Raw genomic sequence first — 18,975 nt, forward strand, 5'->3', positions numbered from 1 at the left:
TTGACACGCGTTAATTAAGTTCGACAGATCGACAAATAATATATCAAAAAAATTAGTAGAGAATATGTCGATTCATCGAGACCTTTTAATTCATTCCATAATATTATGTTTTATTTTTAATTTCATTTAGTTTAATTATTTTTATAGTATTAATTTTGTTGAATTTTTTTAAAGAACAGAGAGACAAGGAACGTACATATATTTTATTCATATTGTTTGAGATTTTAAGTTCGTTTGCAAAACTTGGTATGCATACGTATACATATGCATGAAAAAAAGCTTGAAAATTCAAACATAAGATTTAATCCAAATAAGCTGCGCGAACGCGCGCATAAAAATAGAGATGAAAAAATTAGCGTATGTAGCTAGAAAAGTAAAATCCTCGCGGAGAGAGACATTATTTCTTGCGAGATATGAATCAGACAAAAATATTTGTCCTAGATTTCAATGTAACGAAAATGAAAATCTTCCCTAAAAAGACTTGATTCTTTAAACGCGCAAGCTAACAATAAGAAAAGAGACAGCGAATTAAATGCATGCCGGTGATCTTTTATAAATGATTAAATGATTACTTGGCGTACTCTTATGTGAACGCTGAGAGAGTATTAAAATTCCCAATGTAAGGAAAATACAGAAAATGAGATATAAAATTAATTTAAAGTCAACTTAATGGAGGTTGTAAGGTCACTTTTAACTCTCCTTTGAATAATACATGAATCTCGAATAAAACGGCGAAGTACGTGAAGCGTGAAGCTGCTAAAGCATGAAAGATTTAACAAGAGAAATTTCAACATTGAACATGATCATGTTGTATGTTGTATAAAGTGACCCGTGTGTGTTATGCTCAACTAGTAACAAAGACTCATGCTTTGCTTTAATTAAGTTTTCGTGTCTAGTAAACAGTAATGACGGATAATCAATAATAATTGATTATTAAAATAAATAAATATTACGAGAAATCCATAAATATATATATTATTCAGAATTGTGAATTATTTTGATACAAATGAGCATACGAAAATTATACGCTGTGATGCGTAAATATTAAATTAAATATTTGCAAGTACTTTCCGATAAATACTCAATCTCATTTTACATTACAAAATTTATAAATTATTTCTAAATTTATATTTTTAGTTTTTATTATGTTAACGAAAGATATATTTTTTAAATAAATATTCGTGCTTATTTTTATCAAAGTGTAATTATAAATCGTCACTGATGAAATATGTTTCACTTATCATATTGATATTTTTAATTAAGAAAAAAATCTCTCTACTATTGTGTTTTTAATTTTAAAACATTTATCTTTTTCATTTATATGCAAAAATTATATAGAAAGAAAGAAAGAAAAAAAGAGCGAGAGAGAGATAGAGAAAGAGAGAAAGACTGTGCAATATTTAATTAAATGATTACAATATATGTATAGGGTGTTCGACAACAGAGGGGCAAAATTTACGGAATGATTCTACATGATAAAATAAGACAAAAATCAAGAGTAACAAAATTGCTATGGAGGCTGGAAGCTTCGTTTTTTAGTTATTAATATTTGAAAGTATGTAAAAGGTATCCAAAGCTCAGTAATTCGTTGTATATTTTTGTATCACAGAGTATTTTGAAAGCGAGTCGAATTAATAGTCTATGCACGCCAAAAATTTTGCAGATTGTCAAGCTTCAGGTACCTTTCACGAGAGTTTTCAAATATTTATAACTAAAAAACGAAGCCTTCGTCACAATTTTGTTATTCTTGATTTTCGTATTATTTTATCACGTAGAATTATGTCTTAAATTTTGTGCGACCTGTTGTCGAACATCCTATATATATATTGTAATCATTGTATAGTATTCATAATATTATATAGTATTGTAATCATATATAGTATTTAGTATAATCGTATCGATTTAGTAATAGTTATGATGTTATGATATATATTTATATATAGTATAAATATAGTTAAAAATGTATTACACAATTTGTTTTGCAGAAGGAAATTTCTCTTTGCACACTGTATTATTTACTATACATGTATGTTATCGAATCAAAATATTTCTCATTGTTAGAAAATATATTTTAAATAATTTGTTTCATTTTTATCATTTTACATTTCATAAAAATTTATTAAAATTATTATAATATTTTGAAATAACAAGAATAATGAGATATTGAAAAGTCATTTTTTGTATCAAATTTCCACTCTCTTCACGATAAGGATTTCCCGAAGAATGGCGCGCGAATATGTAGGTCAGTGCTTGTATAAACATATAAATTCGGATAAAAATTCAGAACTTAATTACGTTAATCGAAATTTGTTTGATACAGTGCTCATAAATTTTATAGTATTAAACCGCGTTTCAATAATAAACTTGCTATAATCACTGATTGATTTACGATATTATTTCATATCGACTGGTATTTGCGAGTTTCCAATATCGCGCGTGCATTATGCCGTACACACCGCAATGATTTACCTTCACCCATCGTAGTTCCTCCGTTCTACATACGATGAGATAGCGGTGTAATTGATCATAATGAGTTACTAGGAGAATAGATTTGACTGCTCAGCATAACAGAAACATGTATGATTAGATACACAAACTAAGATCGTAATTGAAACAAAGTATAGACTACAGCAAAATAGGACATCTAATCGTGTAATTAAATTTTTTACATCCTGAAGAAGTTTACAAGAAAATAATAAAATAATTTTATTTATTTCTACTATTAATGAAGTTTTTTATATGTGTAAATATATATATATATATATATATATTGGGCTATCAAGACATTAATAAGATTTTATCTAGCAAGAAAATTTTTGCAGTAGTAAAATTTTATATTGATCAGCCAGGATACACTATCGACGAACCACAAGCGTTGTGTGTATTGAATAATCAGCATAAGCAAACACGTAGTCTAATTTGACGTACAATTCGTATTCGATGGATCCAGGTAATAAAGGTAAAAATTTCTTGATCACCCAATATGAGTCGGTTGAACGAAACAATCGAGAAAACCAATAATTTTCTAGCGATACGAGTAGGGCAGAACGGGAAGCAGTAGGAATTAAAAGAGAGATAGAGACGTTCAAAAGTGAAACAAAACAAACCAAATCATACATGTCGCATGAGCTCTCTGACGATGCCGTTCCACTCGCCGGTTTCCGGGTTCCGCGCGCCGTACTTCCTGTCCGGTACCAGCTCCAACTGGTACGAGAAGCCCACCTCCCTCGCCACCGCCGCCAGAAGGTCCACGCAAAAACCGTAAAAACGCGAATTCCCGGTGTAGTTTTTCTCGTGATGCATCATCACGTACGGCGTCTCCTGCATCCGTGCCGAACGCGTACGGGATTCATGCAAGAATAACGGAAAACGCTTTGAGACCGTAACGCGGATTTACGACGAGACACGTTGGCGCCGACCATATCGAGAAACTTTCAACGAGCATCGCGCGTCCCTCGTTCGACTCGTTTCTTCCAAAATGGGTGGGTGAGTATGACGGTATTAGACAGTTGAAACAGTCGGCATTGCGATTGCGACAATCTTGTTTCATATCTCTTCTAGAGCAGCGGTTATTGTGGACCAATAATAATTAGCATTTAATTATTTCCAAAGAAAAGTGAATATTTTTATTTTTATTTTTACATCTCATATGTTATTTAGAAAATATCTAATAAATTGTATATATCGCCGTATTGATTATTTTATCTTATTATGCAGAACGAATATATTATATTATATATAATTACAATTAAATATATATATATATATATATATATATATATATAATTACTATATATAACTTTTGTTCGATAAATTTTGCTATAATCGAAAATAATGAAGATTGCTAATTATTATTGATTCAGGATATTTATTTTTTCTGTGCATTTAAACATATCCACTTTAACTGTATTGAAATAATCTTTTGGCACGAGAGACGCATGTGTGCACAGATTTATAGCGTAAAAAGCGTATCTTTCTCGTGGAGAGTATTTCTCTCTTGTTGTGCGATTTTTACGCTAAGTGTGAAACAAAGCTATCGTTATATTGTGCAACTCACCAGTATAGTGATCACGATTAGAGTTACGTTTCCGATGCCAGGCTCGAAGAAGGCCGCGGTATCCGTGACGTTGACGCCGGCGCCGGGACGCCACTCGCCGACCTAGTTTCGCATATATAATTTTATATATATCCCATCTGCGTGTTATACATATTCACGTTGGTCTCCCGACGCGCGCTTCCTGTTTTGCTCGATAAGTCACGACGTACCTTGACGAGCGAGTGTTGTTTCAGTTTCAGCAGATCCAATTTAAACTGTATTCTGCGTCCTTCTTTAAATTCAATTGGTCCGGAGATCCCTTTCATCTCGACCTGTAACAAAAACCGTCGCAGATTCGTTTGTGAAAGCGTACTTTACATTCTATACATGAGTTGGACGTTATCTCGCGCTATAGGTATTCAGAAAATTCAACTTGAAATAACGAACAATTTCCTCTCTGAAATGTATTGATACTGTATTCTCCAAAACTGTTTCGATCTTCCTCACTTGTTTAATTCTGCTGCAGATAAAATTTGATTTAAATATGATAGCATATATGACAGTATAATTTAGTAACACAATAACAGGTCCACAGAACAAAATACGAATTTTATTCTGATACTGGTAATCATGAAAAATGTATAAGGTGTTGATTTAAGTATTGAGTCGTACTATCATAGTCATAGGTGAAAAGTCAGAGAAAAGAAAGAGGATTTTCTCCTGTATATAAACTACCAACTATGTTAAAATGTAATGCAAGACCGATGCGCATCGTTGGTGTAAATCTCTCAATCTCATCGTGCGTATCGGGCGTGTCTGCCGGTGTAACGAAGTTTTGTCTAACAGGCGTATCACCGGCTCAGAAATTTTCTCCCGGTAGCTTTAAAAATTTTTACACTTAGGAAGTCGTTACCGTCCGTGCGAGCTCTGCGAATCTCGCAAAGTCGTTATAAAGCTTCTACTTCACGGGTATCTTGTGCCCGAGATGGTAGGATCGGCAGGGGGTGGCAGGTGGCTTTTCGTCGTTTTCGCTTAAAATGCTACGGAAATTTACGGGGCCATCGATGTTGGGCGATATTAAGAGAGCGACGGGAGAGAAAGAGACGAAACGGAGATGCACGTCTCCGTCTTTCAACGGGGTTCGTGAAACGCATAAATTTGAGAGAGAGAGAGAAAGAGATCTTCAAAGTTGAATTTTCCGCATCGAAGGTTTCGTTTGAGAAACTTTTTAACCTCCGGCTCTTCCCTTTTACCACGACAAAGTCTAAAGTGGATGCAAATAATGAGTAACAATGATAAGTGAAAGTAAAAACTGCTGCCTCTATAAACCCTACGATACAGGAAAAATTACTGCAAATTATTGAAAATATTTTGGTATTTTGAAAACTACGCGAGAGAGAGTTTTATCATCTTGTATATAAAATGCTGATCTTTTTGTAACTCAAACACTTTTCAGTGTTTTGCGGATTGTAAAAACTGCAATTTACAATATAAATATTTATTTTGTACAATGTATATAATATTCTAAATTCTTATACTTTTACGCAACAAAATATTTTCTATTCTATTTTACTATTCTATTCTATTTTATTTAAGTATATACTCGTATTATATTTAAGTATATACTCACAAATTAATGATTTTATAATTGTACATTTATATAATATTTTATATTATAAAACTAATATTAAAAGTTACAATTTTTATTTTATAGATATTTAACATTTCATATTTTTATTTTTGTATGTATTAGAAATTCAAATTAATACATTTATATCAGACTACAAAGAAATAACATATAAATTTTTGGTTTTTAAATAAAAGAAAACTGATAACATAAATGAAAAAAATCGGTGCATATGAATATATAATATATAAAATTATTGAAATACGCGCAATTTATTGAGCTTTACGCAAAAGCGTAAAGTTACTATTTCTGTAATATAAATATAATTGGATTTGATTAAAAATGAGATTAATTCGAGAAATTAATTCGTACAAATTAATAAATGAATTGTTGAAGCATTCTATTTTTTTCATCATTCAAAAGATGACGATATGAAAGCAAAACGCGAATCGGGAGGAAGTCGTAGTTAAGTATTTAAGAGTCAGAGTTCTCCTTACATACGCGCCAAAGTTACATATGCCGTATAACGTGAAGCACGCGTGCAAACGTCAATATACACTCGCCCTATATACAAGATGCGTCTCGTAACAAAATCCAAGCAAATAATGTCGGGTGTAAAAAAAAAGTTTTATGGGCTTGATGCAGCCGTTCGTAAAAACCTCTGAATCCTATCCCAACTGTTGATGCGACAACTCGCGACACTTTTAGACCATTTTATATTTTGAGATAAAAGAGCAAAACAAAACCAAAAGTGCATTCAATCTGTCGTACCGTTGAAACCGGGATATGATAAAAATGTATCTGAATGGGACTTGGATAAATATGCTTAGCAAGAATGGAAATACACTCGAAACGAGAGTTTCTCCATAGTGTTTCGTTTTTTGCGGAGGATAATGCAAGAAGTAAGTAGACGAATGCATAGAAATGGAAAATATAGTGGAGCGCGGAGAGTAAATGCGACCTAAAGTTTGATTGTTTCATTTTGCAGCAGCCAAGTGAGAATTCACGATTTCTCATTCTGATTGTAACGCAAAGTTTCCACGCTTTCCTCATTGAACGAATATATAAGAAATATTTTTCATATATATATATATATATATACATACACACACACACACATAGCACTCAAGACTTTGTTCTCCTCTGAAGCAAAACTATTAATGAGATTATTACAAATTGTGTCGACTTGAAACTTTACGTAATGCACAATACTCTAACAGGATATATGTAGATACAGTTGTACCATATTTATCTCACGCGACTACATTCTTCTACGCAGCTTTATATTTTTCGCGAATGTAGCTGAGCTCTGACTAGATTTTTCGTTAGCGCGTAGCCACAAAGTGTGAAATTAACGTATGAAAAGCGACATTGTACTGAATTAGCAACATGACATGTTTTAAATATATTATACCGTTGCTTTCTGTAAAATATTCATAAAATGTATATTATGATGTTGTATAAATGAATGTAAATGTAAAATGACATGACAGTTTGCAGACCGTGTATAATAAACATCGTTTCACGCGCGTTTGAGCATGTTTTATAATAAATTAATAAATAAATTTTACATTGTTGTCTCATTTAGATATATATGTCAACAAAAAAATTAAATTTAAATCCCTCTTTAAAAGTGTTATGCAGCTCTTTGTCGTCGACATTGATATCATATACACATATTTGTACGTGTATGAGTACATCCAACGAGCAGGACAGTGCTTTTTTTGCACTCGAAAAGTTGATTCTACGCCAATAGAAGATTGCATTCTGTTGGCAAAAAATCAAGAAGAGAGAAGAAGACGTCGCAAAGTATATTTGAAAAATTATGGCGACGACAATCTTTTTCATTAGCCACGTGAGAGGAAATGTGCGCGCCATGTGTGTTTTATTCAAGATTCATCCTTGTTATAGCGCATCAGCATTCGTATTTTGATATTAATCATTTCCATTATTAAAACGGACAGTTATAGAGATAATAGAAGAGGAGATTTAACGAGGAAAGATTTTTTGCATGCTATTGAAAAATAAAAAGATGAATAAAATCTATGCAATCATCGTGGAAACGCAAGAGCGAAATCTGAATGAATTTTTTCCTATCAATCTTTATTCTACTTTTTATCAATATCAACTACTGTTTGTTAAATATTGTGTAACAAATAATAATAAACTTGTCAAAAAAATACTGAATTTTCATCCTGTGTGTGTGTTCATATATATACTTTTTTTCCTGTCAAAGATACAATTTTCAGCAAATATCTCTTGTAATAAATAACGTGCCGTAAAATTCTTGCGAATGATGCACGCAATTTTCTTTATTGCGTTTGAGATTAGAATTCAGGTGCGAGGACGGCCGAGAACGAACAATCGAGAAATTTAGCGATATTCTCGGTCGTTTTACCCAATAGTTTCGCTTTTCGTGACGGGTCTAATTAGAGCCAAAGCGGAAGTTACCACGGATTGTCGGGCGTGACTCAAATCCGAGAGTGTGGCGATCGTCAACGAGGAAAAACGTCACAACGCGCAGCAACGGTGGCAAAGTCGGCCCCGTCGGATATATCATCGAGGTAATTGTAAATTGTTATTACAAGGAATGTACCTCTCCTCTTTTGTCCACGAGAAAATCCCTTTTCATGGCCGAACGTGGCTCAACGACGACGGTCACGAATTTTATCATTATGTCCTTTGCGCGAACCTCGCGTCATGTCGCATATATTCTGTCTATGCGAGCGGAATATGAGAAGTTATCTTAAAAATAAAATGCGTGTTGTCCTATACGAACTTTTATGATACACCCTTGCCTTAAACATATATAAAGTACGTGACATAGTTATGCTATTAATTAATAGATTATTATTTTAAATAGATGATTTAAAATGTGAGAAACTTATATTTAAAACATGTTTAAATTTAATTAATAAAACCTATTATATACTTGAATTTTAATTAACAGATAAATTATTTCATTTAAAAGAGATAATGTTCGCGTATAATATTATCCTTAATAAATATATAATAAAATATATCTTTATATTATATTATGGGTATAATTTAAATAATAATTATTATTCTTTTGTGTATTTATATATCATATAACGAAAGTGCAAATATTCAATGATAACAAGAAATGAAGACTTTACTTAACGTAAAGAAATTATTAATATACATGCATTTATAGTATCCATTTTATAAATTAAAAATCTATTCATTTTCTTTTAGAAAGGGAGAATAATATTATACTAAAAAAATATGGTCTCTTTTTTAGAAACATTACCGACATTTACACATACGTTAAAAATTGTAATTAATTATTGTACGCCGTAAATATTTTATATATTTTTTTATCATGTTACGATTCACTGAACACAATAGATTCACACCAATGGCTGGCTATGCGAAACAAATCCATTAGTAAATTATTCGTAGTTTCACTTGCTTCCTTGCGGAGCAAGGAAGTTATTGCGGAGCGAGAGAAAACACTACGCGCCACATTTTCCGAGCAATCAATAACTATGATTATTCTATATACGCACATGTGTAACTTCGATGTGTATCGTTTAAACTATACTTAATTCTCTCCCTCTCTTTTTCCGCCTGATTTACGTATATACTTATCCACGTAATGAAAGTGCACTCTAGCTAAATATGCTCCGAAAATATAATTTGGCACAAAACAAAACTTCCTCTCGCTTAAACTGATCCAATAGGAAAATCTTGGACTTTTCTCCATCTACTAGATAAACCTGGCTGAACTAGCACTTAGTAAACAACTCGTATATGTGACTCGACACTTTTCCTCAACAATGTCGTTCGCCTGCGCCGACAGATTGAGCTCTCTCTCCGGTGTCGTAAAAAAGTCATGATTCTACAGAAAATCGCTTATTTTTCCTTCGCGTGCTCTACGTGAGCGTGCGACAATATTTTTTTTTCTGTTGACCAAAGATTTAAGATGAAATATTCGTGTAAGAGATAATATAAGGTGTAGCAGCAAAATGGTTTGTCGTTATTGCTCCTTAATTTACACCTAAAATAAATCGCGTAAAAATTTACTTAAATAAATTGATATGTAACAATATTAACCTTTAAAATAAATAAATTAAATTCTAAAGAAAAATTAAGTTTTAGAGTCCTGTAGTTATGGCTTTCGTATAGATTTTATTGTTTTAGAGATATACAATTTTTTTCGATCCTATATCAGTGAAATATTCTTATTGTTAATAAAATAAAAAAGTCAATGTTTTTTAAATGTTATAATCAAAACTACGTTGTTTACTTGTTTGTCTACTCTACTGCATGACATTGAAGGGAATATTAATCTTCAAAAAAGGAATAAGAAAATTACAAAGCACACAAAAAGTAGCGGATAAAGAGGCACGTAGGAAAAAGGGCTGAAAAGTTTCTCTGACGCCATGGGAAGGGAAGCCATATTGCTAAATTTAGGCTTATATTTCAATACTTATATTTTAATCGCGTGCGTGCTGAAATAGTGTCTTCCTCGTGAAATTTTGATCCACAAATGAAGTGTGTACCTACAGTCACAAAATTTTACTAGACGAAAGCTTCGTTGAAAAGCTTTATTAGTTGTAGCCTCGGAGAAAGTTAAGAAATATTGTAGTATCAAACTAAAAGTATCTCGTTCTATATATTTGATATTATATTACATATTTTAAAAAGATAGAAACAAAGAGAAATGAGATATTATAATTTGAAGAAGGTTATTCGGAGTGCCATAAATTATCTGCATCATCGATTTCAATTTATAATATAATGATTTATTTCTTTGAAATCAACAGGAATACCGTGGTCAATTTAATTTTTCTTTGACAATTTATTTTACATAATTATAGCGGACGGTATCACAAATTTACGCGCCGCTGAATATTATAAAATTAATTTTGTTACATATATCAGATACACTATTTATGCACGATCATAATTTGATCAAGAATCTCTATTGTAACACTGTCATAGATATTATATAAATCTGTCATGTGTAAAAAAATATTGAAATTTTTTATTTTTTATTTTTGTATACATTCGAGTATTATCCGCAAATAAACGATATCTTTAATATATAAAAATATTAAAATTCTTCATTTATTGCCTTTATTTTTTTGTATACATTCCAGTCGAGTATTATCCTGAAATAAACGATATCGAAAATTGAGCCGTTCGAAATGGCTCCTCGTTTTTCAGCACGGCCGACAAATTTTTCATAATAATCGTATTTCGTGCGTGCGGCGCGGCGTCCACATTTATAAATTATTTGGCCATGTGGATTTCAATATATCGCCCTAGTATCACGAGTACACGATTACGTGTTTTGTACCTCTCTATGGAAAATTCGCAATTTATTGAATAATTCTCGCTGCCGTTATATCGGGCGTAATCAGATAACATCCGATAACGTGAATTCATATTGCTTTAGAAGGCCATCGTTTACACCGTACCGAGAAATAATTGCGAGGATTTCTCGCGACACACTTTAGGATCCTCAATGTCTCCAATTCAAATCATCCAAATAGCCCAGGCGAGAGAAGCAACTCGAGAGTTGTGAACGCGCGCTGATCTTGTAAGGATTACTTTCAATCCCCTTGAGCGATTTAAGATTCCCGGCAGATCCATTTGAAAATTAAATAAGATCGATGAGATAGCAGACACGATGGAATCAGCTTCTCGCTTCTGCAGACAAGCGATTTGGAATCAATCGAGCTTGACTGTATAAAATTGAATGAGAGCTTACAGAAACGAACAAGAATGGAGGATTGATCGTTTTCATCCTTTTAAAGATGAATTTTTTATCACGTGATCGAAAAGTCGAAATTTTTGCTACGACGAATAAAAACGTAACTACATATAAATATAATCGCTTTTTTTTTACCATAATGATATCAAGTTTATAGGGATAATACCAGCGGAATATGAAAGATATCTTTTCACCCGATAATCTTGGAAATGATAAAAATCATACAATTGGGATCGAGCAACTTTTAACCGTGTTTGACAATAAAATTGTAATGCGAATGTCAATAGTTTTGATGGAATGTGCAAATATTGTAATTCGTTTAGCTGCAATATGATTCGATAAATTCTAGTTACATGGTTTTGGCAAGAATACAATGTTGTGCAAGTTTTAGTTACGCTTGGATAATATACGCGGTTACACCCGCAGCTTTATTTACAGCTTCCGATTCCTGTGTTCAATAACTGCTCCGCGCAAGCACATATATTTTTCGTGTCCGTCGAGATACGAACAATATAAATTTATTAGTAGCGCAATATCTGTCAATATTTTATATTATTCTTATAGGTATTATTAAATGTAACTTCACGGAGAGTTTATAGCGCTTTTTTTTTTCTCTCTTCGAACGAGAATGGATGAATTAAAATACCATTCGCGTGGATGGTTTCAGCAAGGTTCAGGACGCAGGCTTCTACGGAACTAGAAACGGAACCGGGGATAACAAAGTACGGCCGTAAATTAATGGACCCGTCCCTGCTCCAGTTAAAGTCTCGAACTTGGACCAAGTCGTGAAACAACGGGGGACAACTCCCAGTGTGTTGCTGACGGGAATGGCCGTCGAGTAAGGCCGTAAACGGCCTTTAAAAAGTACCACAGGCCGTACGAGAAGCCGCGGCTGGATTAAGCGGTAAACCGTCTGAACGTGAATACCTAATTACGGGGGCAGTCTGTATCATGCTTCTCTAAAGGCGGGAGTAAATTATAAAGCGCGCCGTGCCTTGTATGTATGCCATCGATATTCTTAAACGTCAACGAAACCTAATATGTGGCAAATATCATTGGAATTTACATCGTGTGCGTATTGTCCAGAATCGCAATTTTTTTTCCATAATATTCGTATAATAATTTAATTGAAATCGACGCGGAGAATTAATTAACCGAAGGGCGAATTTAATCTCCGACTACTTTACGTTGATCTCTAAAGCTGGGGCAGGTAATTTATCATCCACTCTCCCACGTCATAGATTTTGACGCAAGCAATTCCGTATTCAACAGGTTGTAAGGCGTCTATATAGATGTGCACGCAGTATATCATTATAGTTTAGGCATCACGCGATAGTTTAGGCATCGATTTGCCTTCGGCATAGGAGGCGTATCCGAGAAGTTGACGCCTGCATTTGGCACAAGGGAGAACCATTTGCATAAATTATTCAACAGCAACAGTCCTTTCTCTGTTTTCTTCCGGGATTTATCTCCCGGAACACATATCTCGTTCCTCCACGACCGTCTCGTTGGCGCTAAGCGTATAAACTGCGCGCGCGGCTTATCAGCGAGCGCTTAATTAAGGGGAAAGTCGGCGGGTCCTCTTTCGCCACGGTGTAATCTTGTCTTCGTGCTTGTAGCGTCCCCGCGTGTTTCCGCGATTAATCAAGCGCTTTTCACCCCCCTCCCCTCTTCCCCCCATCCCTCTACCTCTCCTAATTTTCCTAAGCTGTGTGTGTGTGTGTCTCGTTGTGTTTCTCCGGTCGTGATAAAAAGGGGGAAGCTCGTTTGCACGCGCTTTCACGTGCAATCATCCCTCGCGCTTACTCAAAGTAAGCGCTTTAATCACGTCGCTAATTACATCGTGAACAACGGGAGTTTGCACGTCGAACGTTGGAACGGAACGTAACCGGAACTATGTTATTGGCGAACGTCAACGTCTCACGCTGTGATCTCTGAGATGAGGGATTACCGCAATGTCAATTGCATTGACAATACAATTAAGTTTAGTTATGGGACGCTGAGAGACAGCATGTCGATACTGGAACTGTCAGTTGATACATCGTTATCGTAATGCTAATTAAATTATTGTTATAATAATAATTGGATTATTAGAATAAAATTAATCATGCTCTCTCATTCCAGTCATCTATTATATATTAAACGTTCCTTGAAACGCCGTCTCTCGTCTGCAAGTGTAATTTTACAAACGGGATTTAGATTATATTCTCGGCGAGAGAAGGATCCGGAAGAGCGTCTCGCCATTCGCGTGACGCCATATTCAACGTGAGAGCTTCGCCACGGCAATTATTTCTCGTTCGGTTCAATTAAGCTACTCGGCAGGCTGGAGGCATAATGTCGCTCCGGTTAGGATTTAGCAGAATGCTGAAATGCCCTATTAGGGAGCAGAAACTAACTCGGTTATATCGTGCGGCAATTCCCAACGTCGACCTGGGACATTCCTCGTACCTCGAGGTACGAATTCGGAGGAACGGATCCTCGATAACATCGCCCGAGGGAACGTTTGTATAAGCCGGGAATGTTTTCGTCGAAAAACACACTTGGTATCCCTTTCACACACATATATATATATATATATATATATATATATATATATATATATATATATATATATCTATATACACGTCTCGCAATGTTGTTTATTCAGAGAATACAAACTTGCAATTACCGATTGTCACACGAAACTATTATTAATAATAAAATTAACTTGTCATTGACAGTTAGTTATTTAATAAGAAAATTAAATTAATCATTTTTGACAATTTTATGCAATATATAATGCACTTTCCCGTAAAAATAAAAACAGAATGCTCGTTTGTTTTCTGTAAAAATAAAGTTATATTAAAATACTGAATTGTATCATGTTGAGAAGAAAAATATTTCTTTTGTGCAAATGTAATGATATTTTTTAAAACATGATTACTATTTTGTTATAGTTTCTGTTTTTCTTTTTTTCTTTTTTTTTTTTTTTTTTTTTTTGACAAACGCTGAAATGATCCATCAAAATAATATTATATAATATATATATAATGTAAACATATTTCTCATAAAATTAAATTTTAAAAGTAGATATATGTTTGCTTATTATAAAAAACAATAATGAAAAAGTTAAATTATATTACAAAAATAAAATTGTTTATTCATTTTTCGTGCTGGAAATTCTGCAATCAAAAGTTTCAATTCTGATATTGTAACAAAATTGTCTTTCCTTTTGATCACTGTAAAATTATCACACTAATATACATATACAAATCATAATTTCCCTCAAAATAAATTTGAAAAAGTGCTTACCTTTAAAAATAATCTTTCATCAAAACCCTGGAAGGAAGATTATATCAAATTGAGAATAAAATTAATTTTATCTACCGTATGTAAAAATTTCGTAAATATTTCATTCTTTTACAAAAATTACAATTATCATGCTGTAATATTTCTTCCTTACAAGCTTCAATTCACCAATAATAGTTGTTAGGATAATATATCGTATCTTTGTTTGTGCATTAAATGGAAGCATATCATCTTGGTTCAGGTCTGTGCTGAAAAACATGCCGTAAAACCATGGTATACTCGTAATGCAAAACAAGATATACTCATGGTAGATCCGCAGAGTCAATAGAAAAAAAATCTATTAAAATGACGTCTTGCAAAAACGCGGTTTGCGATGCAACCGCAGTTTCGCACGTTGTGCATCCAGCAAGATCTGATATACGCGGCAGGATTTGAGGGACGGCACGTGAGTGTCCCGGAATTGAATATCGACCATTGTACACGCTTAGAGGTATTGTCAATAGGAGTAAACGATCGCGCGTTGGGAAAACTCGATTCCCTTGGCGCGTCTCCAAACGTTATCTAACTAAATGCCAGCCGGCTGTCATTAGCAATGCAAAGCGAGTGCGAGATAATAAATATGGGCGAATAAACAGCGCCGTTTGCGACGTCGGTGAGATGTCACTTCGTAATTGTCACGTTCGATATGCGGATGTAATATTCTCTCCAAGAAAACAGATATTATTTACGCGATTATGTGTGAGAAAAAAAAATTCTTCTACTATCGCGCCAAAATATATCATGCTAGTATATATGTTCGCTATAAAGTTAATCATATTTGCTGACGCTTTCAGCGAGTGAGAATCGAGTCGAGAGACACGTAAAAAATCCGTATAAATCGTTAGTGCGAAAATTGTACACAATAATCGTTAATACTCTTTCTCTCTCTCTCTCTCTTTCTCGTTAATTAACATCCATAAATAACAAATATAGTCTATAATATCTTGCTGCATAACCGATTAAATAATAATGTCCACGTTTATGTGTAGACTGTCGTTGCGCGTGCTTCCGCGACATACAAAGGCCAAGTAGCCGAGCGTGCTTTACGTCGCGTATAATCTCCTCAGACCACTCAACAAGCTCGCCTTTATGAAACGATATATTAATCGTATTATACCAGTTACGCGCTGGCAAGTAGAACGAGAGCAATTTGGCCGGACGCGGCAATCCGCGTCCCTGCAAATCCGGCACGTTACAACACCGTCCGAAAGGATGCTATCTAAATCCCGTGGGATCTAAGAGCCGTCACAGGGCCGGCTTAGGGCAATGGCGTGAAGAATGGATATTCTAATCACTTAAGGAAAATCTTCGCTTCTACACGCGAGTAATCGAGCCGTCAACGCGCGCGTATCCATGCTTCGCGAGAGACATTGACAATTTGATGGACAAAACCATTAATCTACCACCAGGCTTCAACCGGGCTTGATGGACGGTAAAACATTTTTCTAAAATTTTTCTTAAAATAGCTCTCATGTAAAAAAAATTTCCACAAATTTTTACAATGAAAAATTAAAATTTTTTTTATTACTACAGATATAAATATATGTTATCAAAAAGAGATTAACGCAGGTAAGATATTTAAAATCTAGGCTTTCAAGCTAAGAGAGTACAAAATAGAAAACTAGAGATGAAAAACAAGTATAATAGGGAAAAAAGAGAGCCAAGGTTATACAGTAGGTATACTGGAGAACATAACGGAAGGCAATTTCAGTAAGCGGTCATCCAAAACATTGCACAAACTCGGGGGTGCTTTGGGGGAAAGTGGTATAGCGTAGATATAGTATCATGTGGAACATGAGACATGGTAAGAGAACGACACGCTTGCAATTTTAATCTAGATCAATAGTCGTCACACACACATGTACGCACATACAAATCGCATCTCTTCCCTGCATTCATTGTGTTCTCGCATTTCGCATTTTATTTTCATTAAAACTGTGAGTTCTGCATTGTGAAACAAGCATGCGCGGTGGAATATCGGACATATCGAACGATGCAAAAAGTTTCCAATGGTCGAAATCGACATGGTTCTTGCTCTATTATTATGCGTCAAATTGTCTGACAATTTGACAGAAGTATAACTCACGATTGGAAACCGATTGTACGCGCATTGCAATACCATTCACTCGACAACAGCTTTACGGATATGTTCAATTATGATAAAGCTAGTTACACGGCAAAAAATGAATTGTCACGAATTCATGTCGGCTATGCGGAAAGAAAATGTTGCTTTCAGCTTGGAAAAATTCTTTCGGATTTTCATCGTACGTTTCCATTTTTTGTTGAAAACAAAAGCTAAGCTGATTAAAAACAAAGCATCAAAAAATCAGATATTGTAGGTTGTTGTGTCGCGGACAAACGAAGAGCGTTTTCAAAAGAAAAGCTTTCTTTGCATGCTGGTATAGACAGCTGATATTCTTGCATGAGTTACGAATAAAAGCTCGCAAATTGATTTTTGTTTCATTTAATGATTAAACATACGTTTTCCTTTTTAAATCAATATTGGCTTTCAAAAAAATGATTTCCTATTATATTTGGAGAGCAATTTACGAATAAATAATGCTTCGTGCGTAATAAACGTCGTACTTACTATAATAATTTTCAATATCTAATGTAGATAATATTTCATTAAACACACACAAGTTAGAATTTTTTTTACTGAAATTAGTGATAATAAGCAATGAATAAATATAAATTACTTTTATAGTAGTCGATTAAAACAAATAAATATAAATTTCAAACATGTCAAATCATTGTTCGTGATTGATTGATCGGGAATACTGGATCAAATAGTTAACAATTATATAGTTTTTAATGAAACTAGGATAAAGCGGAGTGAGACGAACGATCGATTTTTTGATTTTATTACATAAATGCATGAATGCTTTGAACTTGTTGGCAGCTGTACATGCTGAAACCGTACGCGTTCAAATGTACTTTCCGATATATTTTGTCAAAACAAAAGAATTTAAAAAATTCAGGTTACATAGATTTACACAAATAGAATAAATATATTTATCCCATTTATTGCGAATCTGTGTACTCTAATATTTTTTAAAATTTGTTTTAAAATTAATATATATATATATATATATATATATATATATATATGCATGTGTGTGTAAGTTTTATAAATAAGTAATAAATATAAATTCTAAAGAGTAAAAAATTATAGAAATTCGTAATAATCTTTCTGTATACTTAAACTTTTTCCAATGTTCAACGAGTTCTGTCTAAGATATAAAATATAAAAGCGTGGAAGAACAAACAGCAAAATAAACATTTTTTTAAATGGATTCTTACAAAAATACCATTTACATTTACAGCAATGCAATAACGGACTGCGCGAAGGCAATCCTAAGATGAAATCGCAGTTTTGGAGGTACGGACAAACAAAGGAAGATAATAAAAGACTGGCCAGAGTGCAATTGTAACACACGTCAAAACGGCTATTTCCAGGAATGAATTTTCTGTACATCGTAAAAGTGCAAAGTTACGAGCGCGGAGAATTTCGTTTTCATAGATACGTTGCGTCAAGTAGTTGCAAAAGAATGATAGCACGATATTGTTGCAACGCTACGCGTTTTGCAACAAAAACTTTGCACAAGGAAATTAAATTAAATATAATATATTTTTGATGAATTAAATATAATATATTTTTGAGGAAATTAAATTAAATATAATATATTTTTGATACAAGAATAGAAAAGGACTTGAAAATTGTATACAAAGCTTCTATTAAAAACTGTAATAAATGACCGTAATAACTGTCATAAGTCTTTTTTGTTTCGTATTCGATACTCTCTAAGTTTTTTAATATACTAATTATAAGCAATTTATTTAAGTAAAATTATTTTAAATCTTTTGCGTATTGAGATTTTTATTTCTTTTCACTAATTAAAAATGTTAATTATAATTTTGTTACTGTTACTTTTTCTATTTTATCATATATGATTTTAATTAACGTAGTAAGAAAATAACAAATATAAAATTTTAATTAGAGGTTAATGTGTGTATTATTTTCATAATTATTTATCAAAATTAGATATATATACAGCAAGTAGTTTATATTCGTAAATATAAATGTAGTTATGTATCGTAGAATTTGCATTATGGCGTATCAAATCATGATCAGAAATTCATTTTCAATGTAAATTAATGCGAATATTTATTTAACGACTTATGTAACACTTTTATAACATATTGCGCAGATATATATTGTTTTCTATATCAATTGGATCG

General features: G+C 33.3%; 1 protein-coding gene across 6 annotated transcripts in view; it reads right to left on the bottom strand.

The window, feature by feature from the left end:
- The window catches only part of LOC140669196 (glutamate receptor ionotropic, kainate 2), a 140,568-nt gene that overhangs the window by 22,213 nt on the left and 99,380 nt on the right, over nucleotides 1-18,975 (bottom strand). For 5 of the 6 annotated variants that reach the window (XM_072898800.1, XM_072898797.1, XM_072898803.1 and 2 more), the window contains 2 exons: nucleotides 4,267-4,368; nucleotides 4,058-4,159 (listed from right to left, as the gene is read on the bottom strand). In XM_072898800.1, coding sequence (XP_072754901.1) covers nucleotides 4,058-4,159; nucleotides 4,267-4,368 — 204 coding nt within the window. Of the gene's footprint in view, nucleotides 1-3,117; nucleotides 3,322-4,057; nucleotides 4,160-4,266; nucleotides 4,369-18,975 lie in introns of all 6 variants that reach the window. The other variant, XM_072898798.1, reaches the window with a different exon arrangement.

This window comes from Anoplolepis gracilipes, chromosome 9 (assembly GCF_047496725.1).
Source record: "Anoplolepis gracilipes chromosome 9, ASM4749672v1, whole genome shotgun sequence".
NCBI classification, from domain to species: domain Eukaryota; kingdom Metazoa; phylum Arthropoda; class Insecta; order Hymenoptera; family Formicidae; genus Anoplolepis; species Anoplolepis gracilipes.